General features: G+C 42.7%; 3 protein-coding genes across 4 annotated transcripts; 2 read left to right on the forward strand and 1 right to left on the reverse strand.

Annotated features, from left to right (window-relative positions):
* The first annotated feature begins 604 nt into the window (after positions 1 to 604).
* Positions 605 to 13388, forward strand: LOC117741216 (cytochrome P450 2F5-like). The gene is made up of 10 exons (XM_034548085.1): positions 605 to 775; positions 941 to 1103; positions 1187 to 1336; positions 3687 to 3847; positions 3934 to 4110; positions 4259 to 4400; positions 4479 to 4666; positions 4748 to 4889; positions 5073 to 5250; positions 13278 to 13388. The coding sequence occupies exons 1-10, from the start codon at positions 605 to 607 to the stop codon at positions 13330 to 13332; spliced, it is 1527 nt and encodes a 508-aa protein (XP_034403976.1). The 3' UTR covers positions 13333 to 13388.
* Positions 6165 to 13609, reverse strand: LOC117741215 (cytochrome P450 2F5-like). 2 transcript variants are annotated; one of them, XM_034548083.1, is made up of 9 exons: positions 13316 to 13609; positions 12019 to 12181; positions 11549 to 11698; positions 10587 to 10747; positions 10265 to 10441; positions 9846 to 9987; positions 9264 to 9665; positions 8881 to 9067; positions 6165 to 6755 (listed from the first exon to the last, which is right to left on the reverse strand). In XM_034548083.1, exons 1-8 carry the CDS (start codon positions 13484 to 13486, stop codon positions 8883 to 8885), a joined length of 1551 nt encoding a protein of 516 aa, XP_034403974.1. In that variant the 5' UTR covers positions 13487 to 13609; the 3' UTR covers positions 6165 to 6755; positions 8881 to 8882. The 2 variants fall into 2 exon arrangements, with proteins under 2 accessions (XP_034403974.1, XP_034403975.1); XM_034548084.1 differs by lacking the exon at positions 6165 to 6755 and having other exon boundaries at positions 8053 to 9067; positions 9264 to 9405; positions 9478 to 9665.
* Positions 13610 to 15746: 2137 nt separating this feature from the next.
* LOC117741799 (putative inactive cytochrome P450 2G1) lies at positions 15747 to 16466 on the forward strand. The gene is made up of 3 exons (XM_034549023.1): positions 15747 to 15881; positions 15954 to 16095; positions 16282 to 16466. Exons 1-3 carry the CDS (start codon positions 15747 to 15749, stop codon positions 16464 to 16466), a joined length of 462 nt encoding a protein of 153 aa, XP_034404914.1.
* Positions 16467 to 24461: the final 7995 nt, after the last annotated feature.

A 24461-nucleotide genomic window follows, 5' to 3' on the forward strand; every position in this document is an offset into this window, starting at 1 on the left:
TTCAGCATGTTGCAACGCTTCTGGGTTTTCATATGAATTTTTAAGGGGGACACCCTGGACAGGCCGCCAGTCCATTGAGGGCACATGTAGGGACATACAACCATTCACTCTCACATTCACACCTATGGGCAATTTAGAGATCAATTAACCTGCAGCATGTCTTTGGACTGTGGGAGGAAGCCGGAGAGCCCGGAGAGAACCCACGCTGCCACGGGGAGAACATGCAAACTCCACACATAAGGACCGCTCCGACCGGGAATTGAACCCGCGGCCCTCTTGCTGTGAGGCGACAGTGCTAGCCACTACACCACCGTGCAGCCAATTTTTAAACATATAAACTTGTATTCCTTTTTTGAGACAAGAGAGGAAGAAAATGACATGCCTGTATAACTAAAGTCAAATGTTTGTTTGCTTCTTTCTGGCTGCAAGCAAATAAAAAGTAATAAGCAGGTGAAAGTGCACTAAAGCACACAGTCATGTGACTCACGTGTGTCCCAATGCAGCACTCCTGCTAACTCACTGTTAAATTCATAAGCGCCATTCCCAGTTGGAAAGTGAATATAGTAGACATCTGCCGGCCAGTGAAGAGCCGAGAAGGAGAGTTATGGACTTTTCTGCGACAGTGATCCTGGCGGGGCTGATCTTAGCTCTGATGTGGTTGTTTAGCATCAAAAACAGCAGGAAGTATCGGTTGCCCCCAGGACCCTTTGCACTTCCTCTCATAGGAAATCTGCCGCAACTGGACAAAAATGCTCCTTTTAAAAGCATTCTCAAGGTGAGAATTTGTTTGGCAAAATTTATATTGATTTAGTGTTGTGTAATACCTTATCCCGTGATCTGAGATGTCTTGGTCAGTTATACAGAATTTTAGTTTTCATTGCTCTTTGAAAAATAGTGTGAATTTTGTTTTATTAATCTAACACATCCTTTCTTCTTGTAGTTAAGTGAAACGCATGGTCCTGTGCTGACGGTCCACCTGGGTTGGCAGCGGTTGGTTTTTCTGGTGGGATACGACGCAGTGAAGGAGGCTCTGGTGGACCAGGCAGACGACTTCACAGGCAGAGGGCCACTGCCATTTCTGATCAAAGTTTCCAAGGGCTACGGTAACTTTATTTCAATGGTTTCTGTGCATGCACGTCTCTGGCTTCAGTTGGTCAGCTAGCGGCACATTTATTTTTTTGTTCAGGTTTGGGGATCAGCAACGGAAAGCGCTGGCGCCAACTGCGACGTTTCACAATGTCGACGCTGAGAGATTTTGGGATGGGACGCAAGAGGATGGAGGAGTGGATCCAGGAGGAGAGCACACACCTGAGGGCCCACATAGAGTCATTCAAAGGTGAGGTTGCAGCTGTTGTTTTGAGAGCACACGTTTCACGCAGGGTTAGTGTGAAAGGGGATTAGTGCACTTATTGGTAAGTGTAGTCAATCAAAACAACACCTTACTCAGAATTAACTTCCTTTGCCTCCAACCATGTCAAATGACAGCACTGTGTGCAGAAAGAACAAGGACATTTAGCTTTCGTGATCAATACAGCACAACCTGAAGGAATTGCTTCAATTGACTGCATTTACCATTAACGCTGATTGCACATCCAGACAAATGGTGCCAGATTTTGACCAAAAAAAAAAGAAATCTTTTAAACTTGAGAATTGAGAAACACTGAGAAGAAAAGAAAACACCTTCTGCACATGACATATACAGTATGTCTGAATATTGTCAAATATACACAGAACCGACTTAAAGAATGAAATAGTTGGTCAACAACAGAAAAGAGAGTGTGTACTGTTATGCTTTGTTGGATTGCTCTGTGTTTTTATCTCTCTTGCTTCAGCTGCACTCTTTAATCCTTATCTCTATCTGATGGCGGCTTGTGCAAAGTAAACACAGAATATGTTACGTAACTTACTACACCAGAGAAGCTTCTCTGACAGCTTAAAGATACCAAATACAGCATTTTAAACTGTCTTTAAAGGCACTATGTATGGGATTGGCAGCATTTTGATTGCCTCTCAACACAACAGATCTTTCAACATGCTGACAGCTGAGCTGCTGGCTAACGCTGCTAACTGTGCCAACAGTGCTAACGGTCTTAACAGTGCTAATGGTCTTAACAGTGCTAACAGCGCTACATTTCATTTAGCTGATGTTTTTATCCAAAGCGACTTACAATCATACACCGTAGACACAGCTACAAGGAGCAATTCAGGCTTTGGTGTCCTGCTCAAGGACACATCGACTAGGGCTAGCAGAGCCAGGGATCGAACAATCGATCCTCTGATTGAAAGATGGACCTGCTAACCACTGACCCACAGTCGCCCCGCTTATAGTACAAACATCCCAGTATGATTCAATGCAAAAAAGTATCAAACACACATTTCTACTTTGACGTTAAATATTTAACATTTATTCCAACACACATAAAAAGGACATATTATTCATACAATTCAGTATGTTAATATATATATATATACATATCATATAATAATATTCAGTATAATATGATATATAAGTATCATCTAATGTAAATATCCAATATAAATATATAATAAAATATAAATATCCAATAGACTAACTGTCCATGCTGGATGTGTCCCCGTTGATTTTACCAGGTCAGGTCTTCTTGGAAGAGAAGTGCTCGCGCTGGCCGTTAACATCTCGTTAAAAAAAAGCACCTTGACGAAAACGTGCAGCTTTGGGCCAGATGACTTTGGCCCAAAAGCTGAACCTATTTTAGGACACGGATTGGCTAAATTGTATATCACTCATTCATATCTTTGATCAGTAATAGGCTAAACTGCTTCTTAGACCCGTCTCTTCTGGGCCAAAATGATTAGGCCCCAGCGCAGCTGAGACATGTAGACAGGCGGAGAGGACGTGCAGGAAGTGCAGGAAAAGCATATATTTTGCGCAGATATCCTATTTTACAAATATTACTGGGTATATTCCATATCTCCAAAACACAAATATTGACCATTTTTATAATTTATACATATTATTAATATTATTATTATAATTTTTGTATACTTTTCTTTTTTTTGTGGCTCAAGGTGGGTGTGGCCAGGCCCGTGGCCCTCTATTGGCCAGCCGCCACTGCATCTTAGAAACACCCAGATAACTTTGCTCCGTGCATACAAGGGCTGTTGTTAGGGTTGGTCCTAGGCTGGACCCAAGTGCAGACACAGAGACAGTAGGGTAGGTTAAGGAATGGGTTTATTCGGAGTTCGCTGGCGGGCTGGCGGAGCCAGATGTGAACACAGGTAGGAAGGCGTGGTGGTGTGAGTGGCGGTGGCTGGGCTGAAGTGCAGGCACTGAAATCCTGGGCACAGGGAACAGAGGTTAGTATAAAGTCAATATACACAGTATACACATATACGGTGTATACACAGATATAGCGTATACACAGAGAACGGACAGGGGACACTAGAGAGGCAGGGAAGCGGCCGAGCCGTGACAGCTGTGCTTTCAAGCTAATTTCAAAAAGACTGACATGGCAGAACCCAAGTCTGCTTTAAAACTGTTTACAGGTCAGTGTTAAAATGTCCAAAGTGAGCTGCAAAACCCCACTTTTGCATGGCAGGGAAAACCTCTTCCCTGTGGATTTTCTGATCTTGCCATCATCATTTTCTTTTTTCTGATCAGTACCTTTAATATATGAGTCCAATTAGGTTTTCGTCTTCTCTTCCAGCCACGCCTTTTGACCCCACCTTCTTGCTGAGCCGCACTGTGTCCAACGTGATCTGCTGCCTGGTGTTTGGCGAACGCTTCAGTTACGAAGACAAGAAGTTCCTGCACCTCCTCAACATCATATCTGATATGTTAAAGTTCCTAAACAGCCCTGTCGGTCAAGTAAGCGGTTGATAATCCATCATTTTAAAATCTGGTTCTCACATTATCTCCTATAGATTATTCATATTATCATTATTATCCCACAGTTGTACAACATCTTTCCCTGGCTCATGGAGCATCTGCCCGGCCCCCAGCACACTTGTTTTGCCCAAGTTCAGAAGTTGAGAGACTTCGTCGACATGAAGATCCAAGAGCACAAAGAGACACTGGACCCCGGCTCCCCGAGGGACTTTATTGACTGCTTTCTCATCCGAATCAATCAGGTGGGAAATGTTACTTTGTTCAGGGAACACAAGACCAAAACTTTCATTCTGGACTCCTCTAAAATAACGTTGAGCTTATGCTCAGAATGGATCTAATTTAGGCAATAAAACTGCTTCTAATGGCACGTTTATCCATTTGTTCTCTCAGGAGAAGGACAATCCCACGACTGAGTTCAACAATGACAACTTGGTCTCCACAGTGTTGAACCTCTTTATGGCAGGAACGGAAACCACCAGCTCCACCATCAGATATGCCCTCAGTGTGCTGATCAAATACCCAAACATACAGGGTAGGTCCCCGAATAGAGGACACAGTCATCTTACTTAACCAGTTCGACATACAATGTCTTTCTTTTTGTCCTTAACAGAGAAAATGCAGAATGAGATTGAGAGTGCGATTGGACAAGGCTGTAGTCCCAGCATGGAGAACAGGAAGTCCCTCCTCTTTACAGATGCAGTTATTCATGAGGTGCAACGCTTTCTGGACATTGTCCCTTTCAGCCTCCCTCGCTACGCACTCCAGGACATCTCTTTTAGGGGTTACACAATTCCCAAGGTATTAGCAATCCCAAGATAAAATAGTCATTAGAGAGAAAATATTTTTACACTACACTAACTTCATGTCTTCTCTCAATAGGACACTATGATTATTCCCTTGTTGCACTCTGTGCTGAAAGAGGAAAAGCAATGGGCGACTCCCTGGTCCTTCAACCCCCAGCACTTCCTGGACCAGAATGAAAAATTCAAGAAAAATCCTGCTTTCCTGCCTTTTTCTGCAGGTAAACCACGGTCTTCAGCTAATACATCATTACCAACCCTCTATGGATCCATGTTTTACAGAAGAGTTTTGTTTGTCCATGACTAATGGGGTCATGTTGTGCTAAATATCGTCCTCATTGCCCCTTCACTTTTACAAGCAGTATCATATTTCTAATGTTGTTTGTGATCATGTCTCCTCACAGGGAAGAGAGCCTGTGTTGGCGAGTCTCTGGCTCGTATGGAGCTTTTCATCTTACTGGTGTCACTGCTGCAGAATTTCACCTTTTCCTGCGCCGGAGGCCCAGACAGTATAAACCTTGTTTCAGAGTACAGCAGCTTCGCCAATCTGCCTCGCACGTACCACATCATCGCCACGCCACGGTGAGACGAGGTGCTGCCCTCGGGCCTTCTATCATTGCTTGAACCACCCTGAGTCACCCATACAGTTACAACATAGGCTGCTTCATTGTGTCGGAGCAATGTTTGCTGTCCAGGTGATGTTTGCAGGAGCAGGCAGGCCTGTCAGCATTATTCTGAATCGTCTTGTGCTTGGGTTGTCAATAATGTATTTCATTCTAATCTTTCTTCCTGTGTTTTTTACAGAGGGAATTTTGGAGATATCTTTTTATCGCACAATGAATCAGAAAATTCAAAAAATATATTTTCACCAACGCTTTTTAAATCAGGCCAAGAATGACACATGAACAAACCCCTCACTGAAAACCTTCAGAATATTTTATTTCTACTAGTCTGAAAGAAGACATGTTATAGAAAATAGCCCAACATCTTTAAATCAACATTTGAACTTGTCTCTGTATATCTTTCCTTAAAAAAATCATAAACATGCCATGTCATCAAACAGTATCTATATTGGAACAAAATGTTTAAAAACTGAAATATTTAATATCTGCTTTTCTCTTAAATGCATTGTGATGGAGATCATTCGCCAAATTGAATGCCTCGTGTTTTTATGTCAGTATTACTCCATATCCATTAATACATGCAAGTCTCTGCAGTTAGTAAAACTCTTATTAGTCCACTGGCCTGATAGTCCAGTCAATCTAGCCAATTTAACCATTAAAAATGGAAATAAATGCAACAGAATGTATTTGAGCACAGAGGTCTTCTATGAAGTGTCCTGAATAACATAATAAAAGTCCTAAGAAATTACTGTTGCAGAAATAGTTTAAATATGCAAAAATCCAAGATGGCCGCCGTACATCTATAATGTCTCATATCTCCAGAAGAGACATTTGAATTATTTAAAATGCTATTATACCGTTTTTGGACATAAGGAATCATTTTTGAATAGGTTACGACTTGATCGGATGAAATAATTATGGAACATTATTTTTTTAAACCATTTCTTATCATATATTTGCACTGATATATGACATTTCATTGAATTAAATTGTATACTAATATAATCAAGGCAGGTAAGTATTTTCAAGTGGCACAGTCATTTTTACAGCTACAACAGATGACATCCAGTAGTTCTGATGGAACGGCTGGTGGGTCGGTCTGTATTGGCAGATATCTCCCGTTTACAACGTTCCATCCAAAATCCTCTGGTCTCATATTGATGCAGGCATCTTTCCATTCCATAACCTGATAGTATACACGAAGGCTGTGATACTTAGAGGAGCCAGAGGTTGGTGGTAGACTTTGGGGTTCCACGGCGACGGTGCCTTTTAAAACCTTATCACAGAACCACCGGTATCGTAAGCCTTCTAGTCCTTCGTCTTCGGCACCACCATACTTTGACACCAATGCCTTCTCTCCTGCTGCAATGATCGCCTCCTTTGCTTGATCAGATTGACTGAACACTTTGGCCTGATTGTAAAACACAGGGCCATTCCTGATTTTCTTGACTGCCACGCCCTTCCCTAAACAAACAGACGAGAGGTAGTATCACAGCCTGAAATTGCGTGTACAAAGAGTAGATGATCACAAAGTTTAGGACCGAGCAACTCCCAGGATTGTTTTATGCACCAGACTCTCTTCTTTTTGATGAATTGTTTAGGCTCTGGTGCCATGAACAACTCGTGTGCGTCCATTTCGACATGGTGCAGTAGGAGAATCAGCAAGTCTGTGTCATGCCCGATCAGTACAGTGTCTTTTGTTTGTTCAAACAGCAGTTGCCTCTGCCCAATCAATTCAATTCAGTTTATTTTGTATAGCCCAAAATCACAAATTTCTCTCAGAGGGCTTTACAATCTGTACACATACGACATCCCTGTCCCAGGACCTCACATCGGATCAGGAAAAACTCCCCAAAAATAACCTTTCACAGGGAAAAAAGGGAAGAAACCTTCAGGAGAGCAACAGAGGAGGATCCCTCTCCCCGGATGGACAGATGCAATGTGTACAGAATGCAAAGTTACATAAACACATTACATGAATATGACAATGTATGAATGGACCTCCACAATCCATGAAACAGAAGGAGGTAGAGAGGAGGGGGGGCGGGGCGCATCAGCAGGGCCAACGCGGGAGGCCGGTTCACCAGGCATTAGACACCTCCAGGTCCAATGGACCCTATGAGACGTGAAGTCACAAAGACTCCGGAGAGGAAGCAGAGTTAATAAGGTGCAATGGAGAGATGTCTGCATGAGAGGGTGTTGCAGCATGTGATAGAGGGGCCCATTCTTTGTGTCTTTATTTCTTTGTTAATGCAGTCAGCGGATTCACGTTCCGTCTCTTTGTCGTACACCTTAAGTTTGGCTTGCGCTGCCCATACTTCCTTTGCTGTTCCTATAAATCTCAGATCACTTCACTTCTTCTGCTACCATCATCTCATAGTTTGCTTCCTTCACTGAAAGTTCAGCAGCTGCATCTGCACGCTTAGCTGCCACGGATGACGTCAAGGAGTGGTGTTCAGATTTGCTATGACTTATAGAGGAAGCGGTAGATCCTGAGACAGATGTTTGCAGTCACAGTGGAGCAGTTCATGAAGGCGGGCGTCTTTCTCGGTCCTCATTAAACTCACCTTCTCCGACAACTGCTCTACTATAGGCAAAACTGACGATTTCCATGGTAACTGAGTCCCAAGTGTCCAATCGTCTTCTCACATCAATGAAAGATGTGGCAAGATCTCGAATCTTGAAGTACATGTTCCTTATGACATCCTTACCTTTCTTCAGGTCTTCAATGAGAGGCCAGACCTCACTCTCTGGCATGTACGTCTTCAGCTGATTGATTACGTTGTTTATACAATATATGTACTACATGTTGGATTAATAATTAATCCATTGAACAAGATGGTCAGTCACCACCAATTCATTTTTAATGTTTTACACATTTTATCATTTAAAAAAATACAGAATTAATAAAAGCATTTGTTATCTTATAGTTAAAGTACATATGTTGTAATAATTTCTGAATACATAATACAGTTCCACTTATAATGCTGTATACCAGAGGTGTTCTTGTCCAGGTTTAATAAAATAAACTGCCATTACAGTTTACAGAGCTTTAGGTTTGACAACAATCCCCCACTAATGACTGCTGTGTCGACACTGGAACATTATATATATATATATATATATATATATATATATATGCATCATTTTAGATTATAATAATCTTGTGCACAGTTCTGACGTCAAAACTAAACAAGTCACCATTGTGGCATTATAGGGAGGGAGACTTTTAAAATCTTTGGTGTACATTCAACATTTAGTAAAAGCTTTAACCCTCGGTTGTACCGAAAACATTTGAGAATATTAGCGGAGAATCTTGAGACGACAAAGATAATTTTGGAGTAATATACTGACGCTACAATACAAGCATGCTGACAGAATACGTAGAAACATGATGAGAGCAGGCACGTTGAGCTCGTTCTACAAGGCACTGTCTTAAATGTCACTCAAATTATTTCTTGCCAAGAATCCAGGGAATTACCATTACAATTACATTGGCACCACTTGAACCGATCGGTGTGTCGTGAGAGTTTGATTTAATGAACACTGAACTGAGCATTTATTAGCTGGGTACATGGCAAATTCATACCATCACCGCCGGGGCGTCGCGATGACGTCGTATCTGCGGGGCAGGTTGGCGAAGCTGCTGTACTCGGGGCTGAGATCTACACTGTTGGGTCCTCCGGGACAAGAAAAGGTGAAGCGCTGCAGGAGTGACGTCAGGATAAGGAAGAGCTCCATGCGAGCCAGGGACTCTCCGACACAAGCTCTCTTTCCTGAGAAACAACATTCAGGGAGAATGAGAATATGAGATAAACGAAAGATGATTGCAGGGGACTGGTTTGTCCTCTCGAACACATCAGAGCTCTGAAAAGCTGTTTAGCGAGCAGGTCGGCCACATTTCCTAAGTGAGTGAAGCGCGGGTAAAAAAAAAAAAAAAAAAAAAAAAAACACATTTGCTGCATAATTTACCTGCAGAGAATGGCAGGAATGCTTGGTTTTTCTTAAAGTTGCCTTTCTGGTCCAGAAAGTGCTGCGGATTGAAGGACCAAGGGGTCTCCCACTGTTTCTCCTCTCTCAGCACAGAGTGCAACAAGGGAATAATGATCGTATCCTGTTGAGATGAGACAGTAGTTTTTATATCATCTGGAAACTTTAACACTTTTATGTGACGACACTGGGATACCTTGGGAATTGTGTAACCCCTGAACGAGATGTCCTGGAGAGCGTAGTGTGGGATGTTCATGGGGACGATGTCTATGAGACGCTGAATTTCATGGAGGACTGCGTCTGTAAAGGGGAGGGACTTCCTGTCCTCCATGTAAGGACAACGTTGCTGTCCAATCACGGTGTCGATCTCTTGCTGCACATTCTCTTTCGAATGAGGGGAGACACAAATAGAGTGAAGTACAATGAACGGAGCAGCAGAGGAGGTTCAAAATGCTCAGTTTCATCAGCATTACATGCAACAGGTGACGATCTTGTAAAGTAGAGATGTGTGTAAACACAATATTCCAAGTCACTGGATTTGTCACTGGCGTTTCAGGGACCTACCCTGGATTTTGGGGTACTTAATCAGCACACTCAGCGTAAATCTGAGAGTGGAGCTAGTGGTTTCGGTTCCTGCCAGGTACAGATTCAGCACCGTTGACACCAGGTTGTCATGGTGGAACTCGCTTGTGGGAACGTGTTTTTCCTAAAGAAACGAAACAAGAGCCCTTTTTTTTACCAACGACAATACAACCTGCCGCAGGATCACAATTCGGGATGTTCAGCTGCAATGGAGGGAGCCGTGCACCTAGCGGTCTATGGTGCTCGGTATTTGCAGAACCATCTGTTGTTACAGGGACTATGTGCATTTGCATCAGTGAATAAGTAAATGTAACGAGTCAGCATGCTTAACATGTCCACGGTAAATGAAACAAAACTCTCAGTTCACATTATTCCACAAGATGAACCGCGGTGGGTCAGACCTGAGTGAGTCGAGTGAGGAAGCAGTCGATGTAGTCTCTGGGTGAGCCGGGGTCCAGCGTGTCCTGGTGCTCCTGGATATTTTTGATTATGAACTCTCTCAGCACTTCAAGTCTGGCGAAAACTTTGTGCTGGCGACCCGGGAGCCACTCCATCAACCGAGGGAAGATGTTGTACAGCTGTGATGGGAGAGAAATCCTATGAATGACGTGTTCCACAACCAGTCTCCATCTTTCTCTGAAAAAGGACAAACTGAAAATATATAATTAACATGGAAAGGGTAGTTTCTGAACCTCGGAAAATAAATAAATAAATGTCCATTACCTGACCGAAGGGACTGCTGCCGAACTTCAGGGTCTCAGTGAGTGTCTGCAGGAGGGAGAGGAAGTGCTGGTCGTCGTAGCTGAAGCGTTGGCCGAACACCAAGCAGCAGATCACGTTGGACACGGTGCAGCTCATGAAGTAGGTGGGATCGAAAGGTGTGGCTGGAGGGAAAAAAATGAAACAGAGATGGGGACTTGGACTTGGACTTGTGAACATCTCTGGGTTTGAGAGGCATTCGCTCATTAGTTGGAGATCCAGTGTAATTATACAATACAGGTGTGCTATAAATTATGGTTATGGATACACTGAGCTCCTCTCTCCTCTTCTCGCTCTACTTATGGATGAATTTACATCTCTCCATTGCACCTTACTAACTCGGCTTCCTCTCCGGAGTCTTTGTGACTTCACATCTCATAGGGTCCATTGGACCTGGCTGTGTCTGATGCCTCTTGCCTGCTGAGCCGTAACTCTGTAACTCTGTTCATTCTGTACACATGACATCTATTGCATCTGTCCATCTGGGAAAAGGGATCCTCCTCTGTTGCTCTCCTGAAGGTTTCTTCCCTTTTTCCCCTGTCAAAGGTTATTGTTGGGGAGTTTTTCCTGTTCCGATGTGAGGTCCTGGGACAGGGATGTCGTATGTGTACAGAAAGCCCTCTGAGGCAAATTTGTGATATTAGGCTATATAAAATAAACTTAATTGAATTGAATTATGGTTAGGCTGCACGGTGGTGTGGTGGTTAGCACTCACAAAACAAGGAGCCTGACTGTTATGCACAACTTGGACTATTCTGTCCCTCATTTGCTCCGTCTTCATTCAAAGGGATTTTTCTGGCAGTGAGAGCATGAAGTCTCCATTATGCCCTCAAAGATCTTAAAACAACAAGTTTAAAATCCAGAAACATGCAGCACATGGAGAAATACACAACCAGGGCAAACACACAAGGCAAGCCCATGCATACCTTTGGTGTCATCTATGCGGGCCAGCAGGTGTGTGCTCTCCTCCTGGATCCACTCCTCCATCCCTTTGCGTCCCATCCCGAAGTCTCTCAGTGTCGTCAGGGTGAAACGCCGCAACTGCCTCCAGCGCTCTCCGTTACTGATCGCCAAACCTTTGAAGATGCGGAAATGGTAGTTAGAAGAACCTCACAATGTGTCAAAAGCTATAACATATGAAAGAAACTAAAAGTAACGCTTCTTACAGCCAACTGAAGCCCTGTCGAACTGGGAACATAAAACAAATAGAATTATAACAAATGGACTCACAAAAGCCATACAAAAATTCTGTAAAACATTATTGTAAGAACAGAGTCTTAAATATTTTGGCCAGAGGAGATCATCAACACAAGGATTGCGGCCTGGTGTTAAGGACACAGCATGTTGTACTCAAACACATTGCTATGTTGCATGTCATGACAACATTCCTATGTACCATAGCCCCTGGTAACCCTCATAAGGAAAGGAATAGGTCCTCTGCCAGTGAAGTCATCTGCCTGGTCCACCAGTGCCTCCTTAACAGCATCAAACCCCACCAGGATCACGGCACGCTGAGGGCCCAGGTACACAGTCATCACGGGGCCATAGCTTTCACTGAGCTGGGGAGCAATAAGCATGCATTTAGGTCTTGTACAGACACGCAAGGAGAAAACCAAAGTAAACATACCCAGCGCACTACAGAGAACACAACTCAAAACGCCATAACTGATATAAAAAAAACAAATAGGTTAAAGCATAATTGTATATATATATATATATATATATATATATATATATATATATATATATATATATATATATTTATTTTTATTTATTTTTTTAAATAGGCTGAATCTCGACAAACCAACCACAAATTTGATATTTAAACTAATAACTTCTCGCCTGAAACGTCCTAAAATTACATTCCATGACTCAACAACAGTATTTAGAAAAAGTCAACTTTCAGTTGAGTATTTTGTCCTTCCCCATTGCTCCCCGTCGCTGGTGCGAAATGCATTGTGGGATATTGGCTGTCCAAAGTACGCACAAGTCTCCTCTGATGCATCCTTTGGAAACTGGGCAGATCAAGTCACATCCGGGCATTTTTACCGTGCTTTGCGAGAAGCGAACTTTTGAATTGGAACAGTACTTGGGCCGCGACTGATGACGTTTCACAAGTCCACGAGAACACAAGTACGGACAAGAACGCATATTGAGAAACGGCCTGTAAATTATCGTAAAGCATGAACATTTGAGTATTATATAATGGTACCGCTTATAGTTTTTATAGAAGTGCCACATTATTGTTCAGTTTTACAGAAGGTGCAATATAAAGCACCCGGACCATAAACATAAACCGTCCAGAACACCATTGGTACCCATTTAGCAAGCGTGTGTGTGTGTGTGTGTGTGTGTGTGTGTGTGTATCAGATTGTTTTTTATGGAGCAAAACAGGACTTCAAACTGCATTTCGTTGAACAACCATGTTGTAACTTGTAACCTTGTAGGCTACTTTGGGACATGAACAAAACAAATACAAAATAAAAGTATTTTAAATGTGCATTGTTCTGTGTTCATGTGAGAATGATTGAAATATTCATAGTATGTTATACATAGTTGACATATTTTAAAGAGGAATGTAAAAGTAGTTCATGGGGACAGACATGGATGTTGTTGCATTGACAGTAATAACCTTCTTTATGAATATAATCGCAGACTGAGGAACAAACACGTGGTGGGCCTCTCATGCTCACCTTCAGCATCGTTTTGAACGGAGCGCTTTTGTCCAGCTGCAGCAGGTTTCCTACGATCGGCAGACCGGACGGTCCCGGAGGTAAACAAACATGTCTGCGGCTCCTCAGCCAGAACAGCCAGAGTAAAGCAGAGATGAGCCCCGCTAAAAGCCAGGTGACGGACAGCTCCATAGCGCTGCACGAGACGACTGCTGATGCTCTCAAGGCGAATCGTGAAACTAGACAGACAGCGGTCACTGCCTCCGGGCGGGCCGTCAAACTTTTGCCTGGATCTCGTGTTGAACCAGAGGTTACCTGGTGTAACTCTCGCTCTATGAGCATGCTCACTGTGTTGGAACCAGTGTATTGGTATATTCCATATGCCCTCTAGCACCACCTAGTGTCGATTGTGAATAGCTGCACGAGTATGCTAATCATAAACACGCAGTAACCGGAAGTGACGTTCCGGAAGTTTCTTTTGCCCAGAGTGAGAATCTGCGCAATCCTTGTCTTAAAGTCTACAAAATCGACTTCATCCGTTAGTCATCTACTGTTTACATTTATATTAACATGTTTAGCTTAATATTTCTTTTGTTCGAATACAGTATTGGTGATTGTTAGTTTACTGTCAACTGCATAAGAATGTATTATTGTACTTAAAAAGGCATGTGTTTTGTGCTCTTTTTTCAGTTTTACAAAAGTATATTTTCCTCCATTAAATTCTGCCAAATACAACAACCTGTCTGTTCCTTGGAGAATACGATGCTGGAGAATGTATTGTCAAGCTGGCTGTATAGCTGAAGAATACTTTTTTTTAAACAACCTTTAGTGAGAACAGTATACGCACAGTCCGCTCTAGTCCAAGTCGGATCATAGTCCAGGCAAACTAACTTTTGAAATGCAACAGAATTTATTTGGGCACAGAGGTATTCTATGAAGTGTCCTGAATAACATACTAAAAGTCCTAAGAAATTACTGTTGCGGAAATAGGTTAAATATGCAAAGGTCCAAGATGACCGCCATCAATCTATAATCTCTCATTTCTCCACTCTCACAAGAGATATTTTAATTATTTAAAATGCTATTATACAGTTTTTGGACCTAAGGAATCATTTAGAATAGGTAACGACTTGATTGGATGCAATGGTCATGGAAAAAAATCCAATATGGCCACCAAAAATCCATAGCTCATCATATTTTGCGTGCAAATCTTCACCAATCAACAGGTATTGACATTCCTGGGTTCACATCAGAACATACTATGAAATATATTACTGACAATGTGGATCACAATCTAGCCACTGTTGATGGTACAGGTATACCTTCCATGGAATGGGTATAATTGCTGCAGTCACACCAGGAACACAAGCCAAGAAGCATATTCCTAAAGCAAATGTGACCGCTGCAGACATTGCTGCTGTTGGTCGCATCAACATTCGGCACTTCAAGATCCCTCCAGCACTACCATCTTTTACATATCTACCCTTTGTATTGTTGGTGGCAGAAGATCCAACAGCACAGCTAGATGTCTTATGGAAGAGCTCACTACTCCTTCATTCTCCAAGACCAGCATGGGCTGGTATGATGCAGATGTTGCATCATAGTCAACACCCAGGAAAGGCCTCAGTGATGTTCTTGCCAATGATTGATCTTGATCCAGGCAATACATCATGTATCTACTCTACACTGCATTTCGTAACAGCTCAGGCGAAACAATATGATGTCAGTCCAGTCCTGACATTTGACCAACCATTATATTGGAAAGCGATGATGATTATCCGGTCTCAGCCCGATGACAGTGATCTGAAGTGTATGGTTCTGAGGCTTGGTGGGTTCCATATGCAGATAAGCTTCTTCAGTATTGGACACATGATGGCCGATTCAGGACTACAGGAACTCCTCGAGATTGCATATGCTAGCAACACTGTTAGCCACATGTTGACACGCAAAGCTGTGTCAAGGGCAGTCCGTGGTCACCTGCTGGTAGATGCTGCACTCAATACCATTTTTGTAGTCGATACATACAACGTTCCAGGACCAACGAACCAGGAAGCGGATGACTCCGAAGCTGTAGGTGTTCTACAAAATCCGGAACGGTCAGATGATGATGACGAGACACACGATTTAGACACAGACACAATCACGACTGACTTGACTGCAGTTGTGGAACAGTATGACAGAGCAATGTCATGTACATTCTCTGTGTTCACCAGAAGCGTTAGTGCGACTCCAAAGTAAAGTGAATGGGAAGAAGGAAATGGTTACAGTGTCTGGAGATGGTGGATATCCTGCGACGGTTTCTCAAAGCAGAGTGAACGGGAAACTGGAGATTGCATCTTCTTCAGTCAGTACGTGAAATGCTACCCTACTTTGCAGCAAACAACAAATTACATGTGAAGTGTGTATATATATATATATATATACCGTGATTGGACAGCAACGTTGTCCTTACATGGAGGACAGGAAGTCCCTCCCCTTTACAGACGCAGTCCTCCATGAAATTCAGCGTCTCATAGACATCGTCCCCATGAACATCCCACACTACGCTCTCCAGGACATCTCGTTCAGGGGTTACACAATTCCCAAGGTATCCCAGTGTCGTCACATAAAAGTGTTAAAGTTTCCAGATGATATAAAAACTACTGTCTCATCTCAACAGGATACGATCATTATTCCCTTGTTGCACTCTGTGCTGAGAGAGGAGAAACAGTGGGAGACCCCTTGGTCCTTCAATCCGCAGCACTTTCTGGACCAGAAAGGCAACTTTAAGAAAAACCAAGCATTCCTGCCATTCTCTGCAGGTAAATTATGCAGCAAATGTGTTTTTGTTTTTTTTTAACCCGCGCTTCACTCACTTAGGAAATGTGGCCGACCTGCTCGCTAAACAGCTTTTCAGAGCTCTGATGTGTTCGAGAGGACAAACCAGTCCCCTGCAATCATCTTTCGTTTATCTCATATTCTCATTCTCCCTGAATGTTGTTTCTCAGGAAAGAGAGCTTGTGTCGGAGAGTTCCTGGCTCGCATGGAGCTCTTCCTTATCCTGACGTCACTCCTGCAGCGCTTCACCTTTTCTTGTCCCGGAGGACCCAACAGTGTAGATCTCAGCCCCGAGTACAGCAGCTTCGCCAACCTGCCCCGCAGATACGACGTCATCGCGACGCCCCGGCGGTGATGGTATGAATTTGCCATGTACCCAGCTAATAAATGCTCAGTTCAGTGTTCATTAAATCAAACTCTCACGACACACCGATCGGTTCAAGTGGTGCCAATGTAATTGTAATGGTAATTCCCTGGATTCTTGGCAAGAAATAATTTGAGTGACATTTAAGACAGTGCCTTGTAGAACGAGCTCAACGTGCCTGCTCTCATCATGTTTCTACGTATTCTGTCAGCATGCTTGTATTGTAGCGTCAGTATATTACTCCAAAATTATCTTTGTCGTCTCAAGATTCTCCGCTAATATTCTCAAATGTTTTCGGTACAACCGAGGGTTAAAGCTTTTACTAAATGTTGAATGTACACCAAAGATTTTAAAAGTCTCCCTCCCTATAATGCCACAATGGTGACTTGTTTAGTTTTGACGTCAGAACTGTGCACAAGATTATTATAATCTAAAATGATGCATATATATATATATATATATATATATATATATATATATATATAAATAATGTTCCAGTGTCGACACAGCAGTCATTAGTGGGGGATTGTTGTCAACCCTAAAGCTCTGTAAACTGTAATGGCAGTTTATTTTATTAAACCTGGACAAGAACACCTCTGGTATACAGCATTATAAGTGGAACTGTATTATGTATTCAGAAATTATTACAACATATGTACTTTAACTATAAGATAACAAATGCTTTTATTAATTCTGTATTTTTTTAAATGATAAAATGTGTAAAACATTAAAAATGAATTGGTGGTGACTGACCATCTTGTTCAATGGATTAATTATTAATCCAACATGTAGTACATATATTGTATGAACAACGTAATCAATCAGCTGAAGACGTACATGCCAGAGAGTGAGGTCTGGCCTCTCATTGAAGACCTGAAGAAAGGTAAGGATGTCATAAGGAACATGTACTTCAAGATTCGAGATCTTGCCACATCTTTCATTGATGTGAGAAGACGATTGGACACTTGGGACTCAGTTACCATGGAAATCGTCAGTTTTGCCTATAGTAGAGCAGTTGTCGGAGAAGGTGAGTTTAATGAGGACCGAGAAAGACGCCCGCCTTCATGAACTGCTCCACTGTGACTGCAAACATCTGTCTCAGGATCTACCGCTTCCTCTATAAGTCATAGCAAATCTGAACACCACTCCTTGACGTCATCCGTGGCAGCTAAGCGTGCAGATGCAGCTGCTGAACTTTCAGTGAAGGAAGCAAACTATGAGATGATGGTAGCAGAAGAAGTGAAGTGATCTGAGATTTATAGGAACAGCAACGGAAAGCAAAGGAAGTATGGGCAGCGCAAGCCAAACTTAAGGTGTACGACAAAGAGACGGAACGTGAATCCGCTGACTGCATTAACAAAGAAATAAAGACACAAAGAATGGGCCCCTCTATCACATGCTGCAACACCCTCTCATGCAGACATTTCCTCTCTTGCTCTTCCAGAGCCATCTATCTTCAGCGGTGATGCAATACGATTCATTGAATGGAAAGCAGCATTTACCTCACTCAATCAAAGGGCATCACTCCAGCTGAGAAACTCTACTATCTGAAGAAATACGTTGGTGGTCCAGTACGTCAGGTGCTAAATGGCTTTCTTCGGAAACAATGATGAAGCCAATCAGGATGCCTGGAACAATCTAAATCGTTGCTTTGGCCAGCCATTCACCATTCAGAGAGCATTAAGAGAGAAGCTCACCAATTGGCAGGGGATTCGACCTCAGGATGCTCAAGGACTCAGAAGCTTCTCAGTGCCTCGCAAGATGCCATGTCTCATATTAAAGGACTATGAAAACCAGAAGCTCACTCCTAAATTACCAGACTGGGCAGCTTCACGCTGGAACCGACAAGTCACACCTAGCCTGATTGAGAAACAAGAATTTCCAAGTTGCAAGGACTTTGCAATCTTTGTGTCAACTGAAACTGAGATGCCTGCAATGTCACCCAGTGTAGCAGGCGTCCGCTCAACCTACACATCAATGGTAATGCCTGTGTGGGGGTAATCTAAACACAACCCAATAGTTGAGAAGCTTGTCTACACTCTAATCGACACTCAAAGCAATACGACATTCCTCAACCAAGAGGTGAGTGAAAGTTTAGTTGCTGACAAGTATCCAGTGAAGTTGACCACCATGACTGAAAAGAACACGGTTCTCCCAAGTGAGTGTGTCCAGCCTTCGTTTAAGAGGATACAGTACATCCATTCACGTTGCTCTTCCAGTTGCCTCCACAAAAGGCTGCAATACATATAAACCGGGCTCACATTCCCACTTGTGCGAAGGCTAAACAATAGATTCACCTTAGAGAAATGGTTGGCGAAGTCCACCCACTGAAGGGCTGGGAAGTAGGAATTCTGATTGGCTACATCTGTTTCAGAGCAATGGCAGCAAGACAAATCATTCTAGGAGGAGATAAGGAACCCTATGCTGTACGGACAGATTTAGGATGATCTGTTATGGGGTGCTCATCACAGAGCCATGAATCGCTGAGCACAAGTCGCCTGTGTCACAGAATCACTGTTAAAGAGTTTTCCTCTGGAAACTGTTGTAGATGCTATTCGCATTCTAGAATCTGATTTCAAGGATGTCAGTGAAGACGGCGAAACAGAATCACAAGACGATAACACCTTCCTCAACAAAGCCTCAGTGGCCACTAAGCTCAAGATCTGATGGCCTGAAGTCCAGGCTTAGATGACGCAGTCCCGTTATGACGGGAACAAGTTGCCCAAAGTGAAGATGATGGGAAAACCACTCCTGACGATATTCCCAGAATTACTGGAGGAATACTCTTGGCAGTTCCATGCCTGGCTGGGGAATGGGGGGCCTTTTGCAAGATTCCCCTAGTGGAGCCCGTAGTTGCGGCTCACCTCCACTCGAAAACATCCCTGTTGTCTCCAGGGCTCGCTCACCCATCCAGAGCAGACTGTTTCCTTTCCAGCCTGACAGACAAGATGTACAAGGCCGCTGCACTGTTGGTCCGGGTTCTCAACGCCTCTCTCTTATGGCTTTGGCTGCGTGGGCCTGGCTTCGGAGCATTATTGAGACCATCCAGAATGCTATAGTCCCTTCAAAGAGGTCCCTTTATGAAAACTGCGAGGCAATCGCAGAGAGTCGGAAAATCCTCGACCTTCCCAGGTTGCCTTCAGGGGGCAGGAGGGACTCTTGCTCCGCCCTCATCCTGCCGCAGACCAAGTTCCTGCTGCTTCTCTCTGAAAACCCGGATGACTGCAAGTGCATCTCTCTCAAACAAACACACACACACACAGGCCAGTCTGTGGCTAAAACTTGATCGAGGAAAGTAAAAAGGTTTGTGTCAGCAGTTTTGACGACTCTTTTCCTCTCATTTCTAGTATAGTGTGTTTGATACATTTCTAATAATATCTGAATCTTTTTTTTTTTTATGTGTGAAAGCTTTGATGGACTGCTCTGCACATTTATCCCTCAATCACATTAATTAATGCCATGCTAAACCCCAATCTGATCAATAATGGCATGTATAGCCGCATATCATCATTCCACCGCTGGTTGACCAGGTGGTGCCCAGCAAACAATGTGGGCTACGTAGATAACTGGCAGACTTTCTGGGGAAAATCTGACCTGATGAGTCGAGACGGCGTTCATCCCACTTTGGATGGAGCGGGTGTCATTTCTGCAAACATGGCGAAGTTGATTAACAGACTTATTCCATGACCCAGGGTTCAGAAGCAGAAGCAGAGTTGTAGTCTTCTACCCTTCTCTGCACTTCCATTCGAGCAGTTACCCACCCTTAACCTTAACTCTATAGAGACTGTGTCTGTCCCATGGCCACTTAAATTAATTAAATCAAAAGTAACCAGAAGAGGAGTCATACAAAATAACCTTATAAAGGTTAACAACACTATTGCAACCATGCAACAAAACAGGATAATTAAATGTGGACTTGTAAATATTAGATCTCTGTCATCTAAAGCTGTATTAGTAAATGATTTAATATCAGACAATCACATTGATTTATTGTGTCTTACTGAAACCTGGCTGAGTCATGAAAAATATGTCAGCCTAAATTAATCAACTCCTCCAAGTCATATTAATACTCACATTCCTCGAGGCACCGGCCTGAGGAGGTGGAGTAGCAGCCATCTTTGACTCAAGCCTATTAATAAATCCTAAACCTAAATTAAACTACAACTCATTTGAAAGCCTTGTTCTTGGTATTTCATATCCAACCTGGAAAACATTACAGACAATTCTATTTGTTATACTTTACCGGCCACCAGGTTTTTCAGAGTTTATATAAAGTTTAGTACTTAAAACTGATAAGGTTATTATTGTAGGAGATTTTAATATTCACGTAGATGTTGATAATGATTGCCTTAGTGCTGCATTTATCTCATTGTTGGACTTGATTGGCTTCTGTCAGAGAGTACAGAAACCCACTCACTGCTTTGGCCACACCCTCCACCTTGTTCTTGCATATGACATTGACATTGAGCATTTGGAGGTCTTCCCACAGAACCCTCTTCTGTCAGACCATTACCTCATAACTTTTGAGTTTATACTCCCGGAGTGTACATCGTTAGTCAAAAGTTTCTACACCAGATGTCTAACTGACAGTGCTGTAGCTAAATTTAAAGAAGCGATTCCTTCTGCATTTGATTCAATACCACGTCTCAATGTGACGGAGGACTTCTGTGCTAACTTTAGTCCGTCCCAGATTGATCATATTGTCGATAGTGCTACAGGCTCAGTGAGAATGACACTAGACTCGATAGCCCCCCTGAAGAAAAAGACAGTGAGGCAAAGGAGGTTTGCTCCCTGGTATAACCCTCAGACCCGCAAACTAAAGCAAACATCATGAAAGCATATGGCTGTGGCAGTGGGGTGTGGTTAGACTCAGCTGTAGAGTGGGTGGAGCGGGGATGTGGTTCAGGGAACAGTGCCGGGAATGATGTCTAATCAGTCTCAGCTGGGGCTGAGGGTTAATCAGCCTCAGCTGGGGTTAATCTGTCTGTCTCTTCCCCATAAAGTGCAGGAGGGACTGAGAGGCGAGACAGAGGAGCGAGGAGCCGTCACTGAGCCTGTATGGTGATTGTTGCAAATAAACGCATTGTGAAATACATCGAGCTGTGTTGCTGCCTCTGTTTAAGTTTGCGACTCACCGGGTAACAGGGAAACCTGTAACAATGGCGTTCCACCAATCTGGAAGAATCACGCTTAGTTTGGAGATTAAAACATATAAAAAGGCTCTCCGTAATGCCAGAGTAGCCTATTACTCATCAGTAATAGAGACAAATAAGAACAACCCCAGGTTTCTCTTTAGCACTGTAGCCAGGCTGACAGTCACAGCTCGGTGGAGCCGTATATTCCTATAGACCTCAGTAGTAATGACTTCATGAATTTCTTTAATGAAAAGATTGTAACTATTAGAGGCAAGATTGATGATCTCTTGCCCTCAACTACTGCCGATCTTTCATCAAGTGGAGTGGCCTTGGAAACGGCTGTATACCCTGGTGTATATTTGGATGGCTTCTCTCCCATTAACCTTAACCAATTGTCTTCAACACTACTTGTGTCTTGGACCCCATCCCAACAAGGCTGTTAAAGACGTGTTGCCTTTAATTGGCACCTCTCTGCTGGATATTGTTAATGTGTCTTTGCTAACAGGCCATGTACCACATTCCTCCAAAGTAGCTGTAATTAAACCTCTCCTGAAAAAGCCCACTCTTAATCCAGAGGTGTTGGTGTGTGACTTTATACATCACAATAGTTTATTTGAGGAGTTTCAGTCAGGATTTAGAAAACACCATAGCATAGAGACAGCACTGGTGAAGATTACAAATGACCTCCTAATCACATCAGATAAAGGACTCATCTCTGTACTTGTTTTGTTAGACCTTAGTGCTGCGTTCGACACCATTGATCATGACATCCTATTACAGAGACTGGATCAGTCGATTGGCATTTCAGGTACTGCGCTAAGTTGGTTTAAATCCTATTTATCAGATCGATCTCAATTACCTTATACAGTATATGGTTCCTTTGGGCAACATTATCAGAACACACTCCATACACTTTGTACACATTGTTATGCAGATGATTCTCAATTATATCTATCGATCAAACCAGAGGAGACCAACCAGCTCGATAAAATTCAAGCATGGATGACCTGCAACTTCCTGATGTTAAACTCAGACAAAACTGAAGTTATTTTACTTGGTCCTGCACACCTCAGAGATCAATTATCTGGTGATGTGGTTTCTGTAGATATCATTGCCCTGGCATCCAACACCACTGTAAAGAATCTCGGCGTTATCTTTTACTGGGACTTCTTACATTACATTACATGTCATTTAGCTGATGCTTTTATCCAAAGCGACTTACAATAAGTCCATTAAACCATGAGTCCAAACTCAGAACAACAAGAGTCAAGCAAGTACAATTTCTTCAATAAAGTTAAACTACAAAGTGCTATCGGTAAGAGCCATTTAAGTGCTACCAAAGTGCTACTACAGCGCTACCTTCCCTATTCAAGGTATAGTCGAAAAAGATGTGTTTTTAGTTTGCGACGGAAGGTGTAGAGACTTTCTGCTGTCCTGATGTCAATGGGGAGCTCATTCCACCAATGAGGAGCCAGCACAGCAAACAGTTGTGACTTCATCGAGTGTTAAGCTCGTAGTGACGGAACTACAAACTGTAGAAGCCGAACGAGGTGGGGTGTACGGTCACCATAGCAACACATCCAAAAACTTGAACCTGCTCCAGCGCAGGCTAAGTTAAGTTAGCTGGATAAGCTTGCAGCTCCCTTCTTCATAGATCCCATTGATGAAGGAGCGATATTAGTTAGATTAGCGTTTCATAGGGAGAGAGTTCTTATCACGCCATGACTTCCTATATGAGCGCTATCCATTCTGCCCACAAGGACTCATTTATTTACAAGACCTTCTCGAGCCATGAAATCGCCCTCTGTCCCAAACGAGGCAGATGTTGTCAATCGAAAAGGCTTTCACAGCATTAATGTGCAGGTACTTATGACATAATGTTCCTCAAATTACAATGCTATAAAAACAATCATATGTCATTGACAATAGGGGTCATGGACCTTGCAATTGCCTGCTGTAGGCTAATCACGTAGTGTACAATACCCATGTACTGTACAATACTCATGATATCTTAGATGATCTGTGACTCCACCTGCCTCATAACAAATGTCTCCGTCCACGGCTCCAGAATATTGTAGAAAAATGATTAAGGTGACTCATGAGAAGACTAGAGAGAATATCACACAATTTATTTTCACTGCTTCAATTGATTGAATTTCTGATTATGAATAATACATACATACATACTGATCCGCCTATACACAGATTCGCACACACATATTCAAACTCCTAGTTCTACAGTATATGGTCATCTCCACATACATGTATATACACATATGTATTATCTACTTGTTCTGAAAGAGTTGAGATAGTTATTTTAGATCTCATTGGATGATGCATGCCATTAAGCCGACTGCCAGCAGGCACATTTAAAGTAATATAATCGGATTGATTGGGGTGATGAGGCACTTAAAATGAGCCGATACATTTTCCCAACAATTATACTGCGTTCACAACCAAAAGCGTTGCGAGTAGATTCCATGAAAGTCAATGCACAGACGAATGGATGTGAATAAAGAGATTTTCATCCACTTATCTAGACGTAGTCAGTGAAAGTCTCTGAGCTGTGTGAGACTATGGGTGATGTTATGTATAAATATATTTATATTATATTAATGTTATGAACCCAAACACCAGGGCATTAGATGTTCCGATGTTTGTGGGATTAAGTATAAAGCAGAAATAGTGGTTATTTCTTCCCTGGTGAATGGCGGAAGTTATAACTGTTTCCATGGAGATAAACCCCTCTCCAGCACGAGTGAAGTGAATGAATTGATTAGATTTTGCCATGATTATGGTCTGTGATTCCTCATATACATTCATGATCATCTCCTGCTCATCAGCGGAGAAA

Source organism: Cyclopterus lumpus, chromosome 13, assembly GCF_009769545.1.
Source record: "Cyclopterus lumpus isolate fCycLum1 chromosome 13, fCycLum1.pri, whole genome shotgun sequence".
In the NCBI taxonomy this organism is placed as follows: Eukaryota; Metazoa; Chordata; class Actinopteri; order Perciformes; family Cyclopteridae; genus Cyclopterus; species Cyclopterus lumpus.

Bases quoted from the DNA above. Each gene is read 5' to 3' on its own strand.
- LOC117741215 (XM_034548083.1), bottom strand. From the start codon at position 13,486: ATGGAGCTGTCCGTCACCTGGCTTTTAGCGGGGCTCATCTCTGCTTTA. The intron at 12,182-13,315 runs GTGAGCATGAGA...ATTGCTCCCCAG, and splicing joins CGTTCAAAACGATGCTGAAG to CTCAGTGAAAGCTATGGCCC. The intron at 11,699-12,018 runs GTACATAGGAAT...GCATCTTCAAAG, and splicing joins GAGGGTTACCAGGGGCTATG to GTTTGGCGATCAGTAACGGA.
- LOC117741216 (XM_034548085.1), top strand. From the start codon at position 605: ATGGACTTTTCTGCGACAGTGATCCTGGCGGGGCTGATCTTAGCTCTG. The intron at 3,848-3,933 runs GTAAGCGGTTGA...ATTATCCCACAG, and splicing joins TAAACAGCCCTGTCGGTCAA to TTGTACAACATCTTTCCCTG. The intron at 4,890-5,072 runs GTAAACCACGGT...GTCTCCTCACAG, and splicing joins TTTCCTGCCTTTTTCTGCAG to GGAAGAGAGCCTGTGTTGGC.
- LOC117741799 (XM_034549023.1), top strand. From the start codon at position 15,747: ATGGAGGACAGGAAGTCCCTCCCCTTTACAGACGCAGTCCTCCATGAA. The intron at 15,882-15,953 runs GTATCCCAGTGT...TCATCTCAACAG, and splicing joins GGGGTTACACAATTCCCAAG to GATACGATCATTATTCCCTT. The intron at 16,096-16,281 runs GTAAATTATGCA...GTTGTTTCTCAG, and splicing joins ATTCCTGCCATTCTCTGCAG to GAAAGAGAGCTTGTGTCGGA.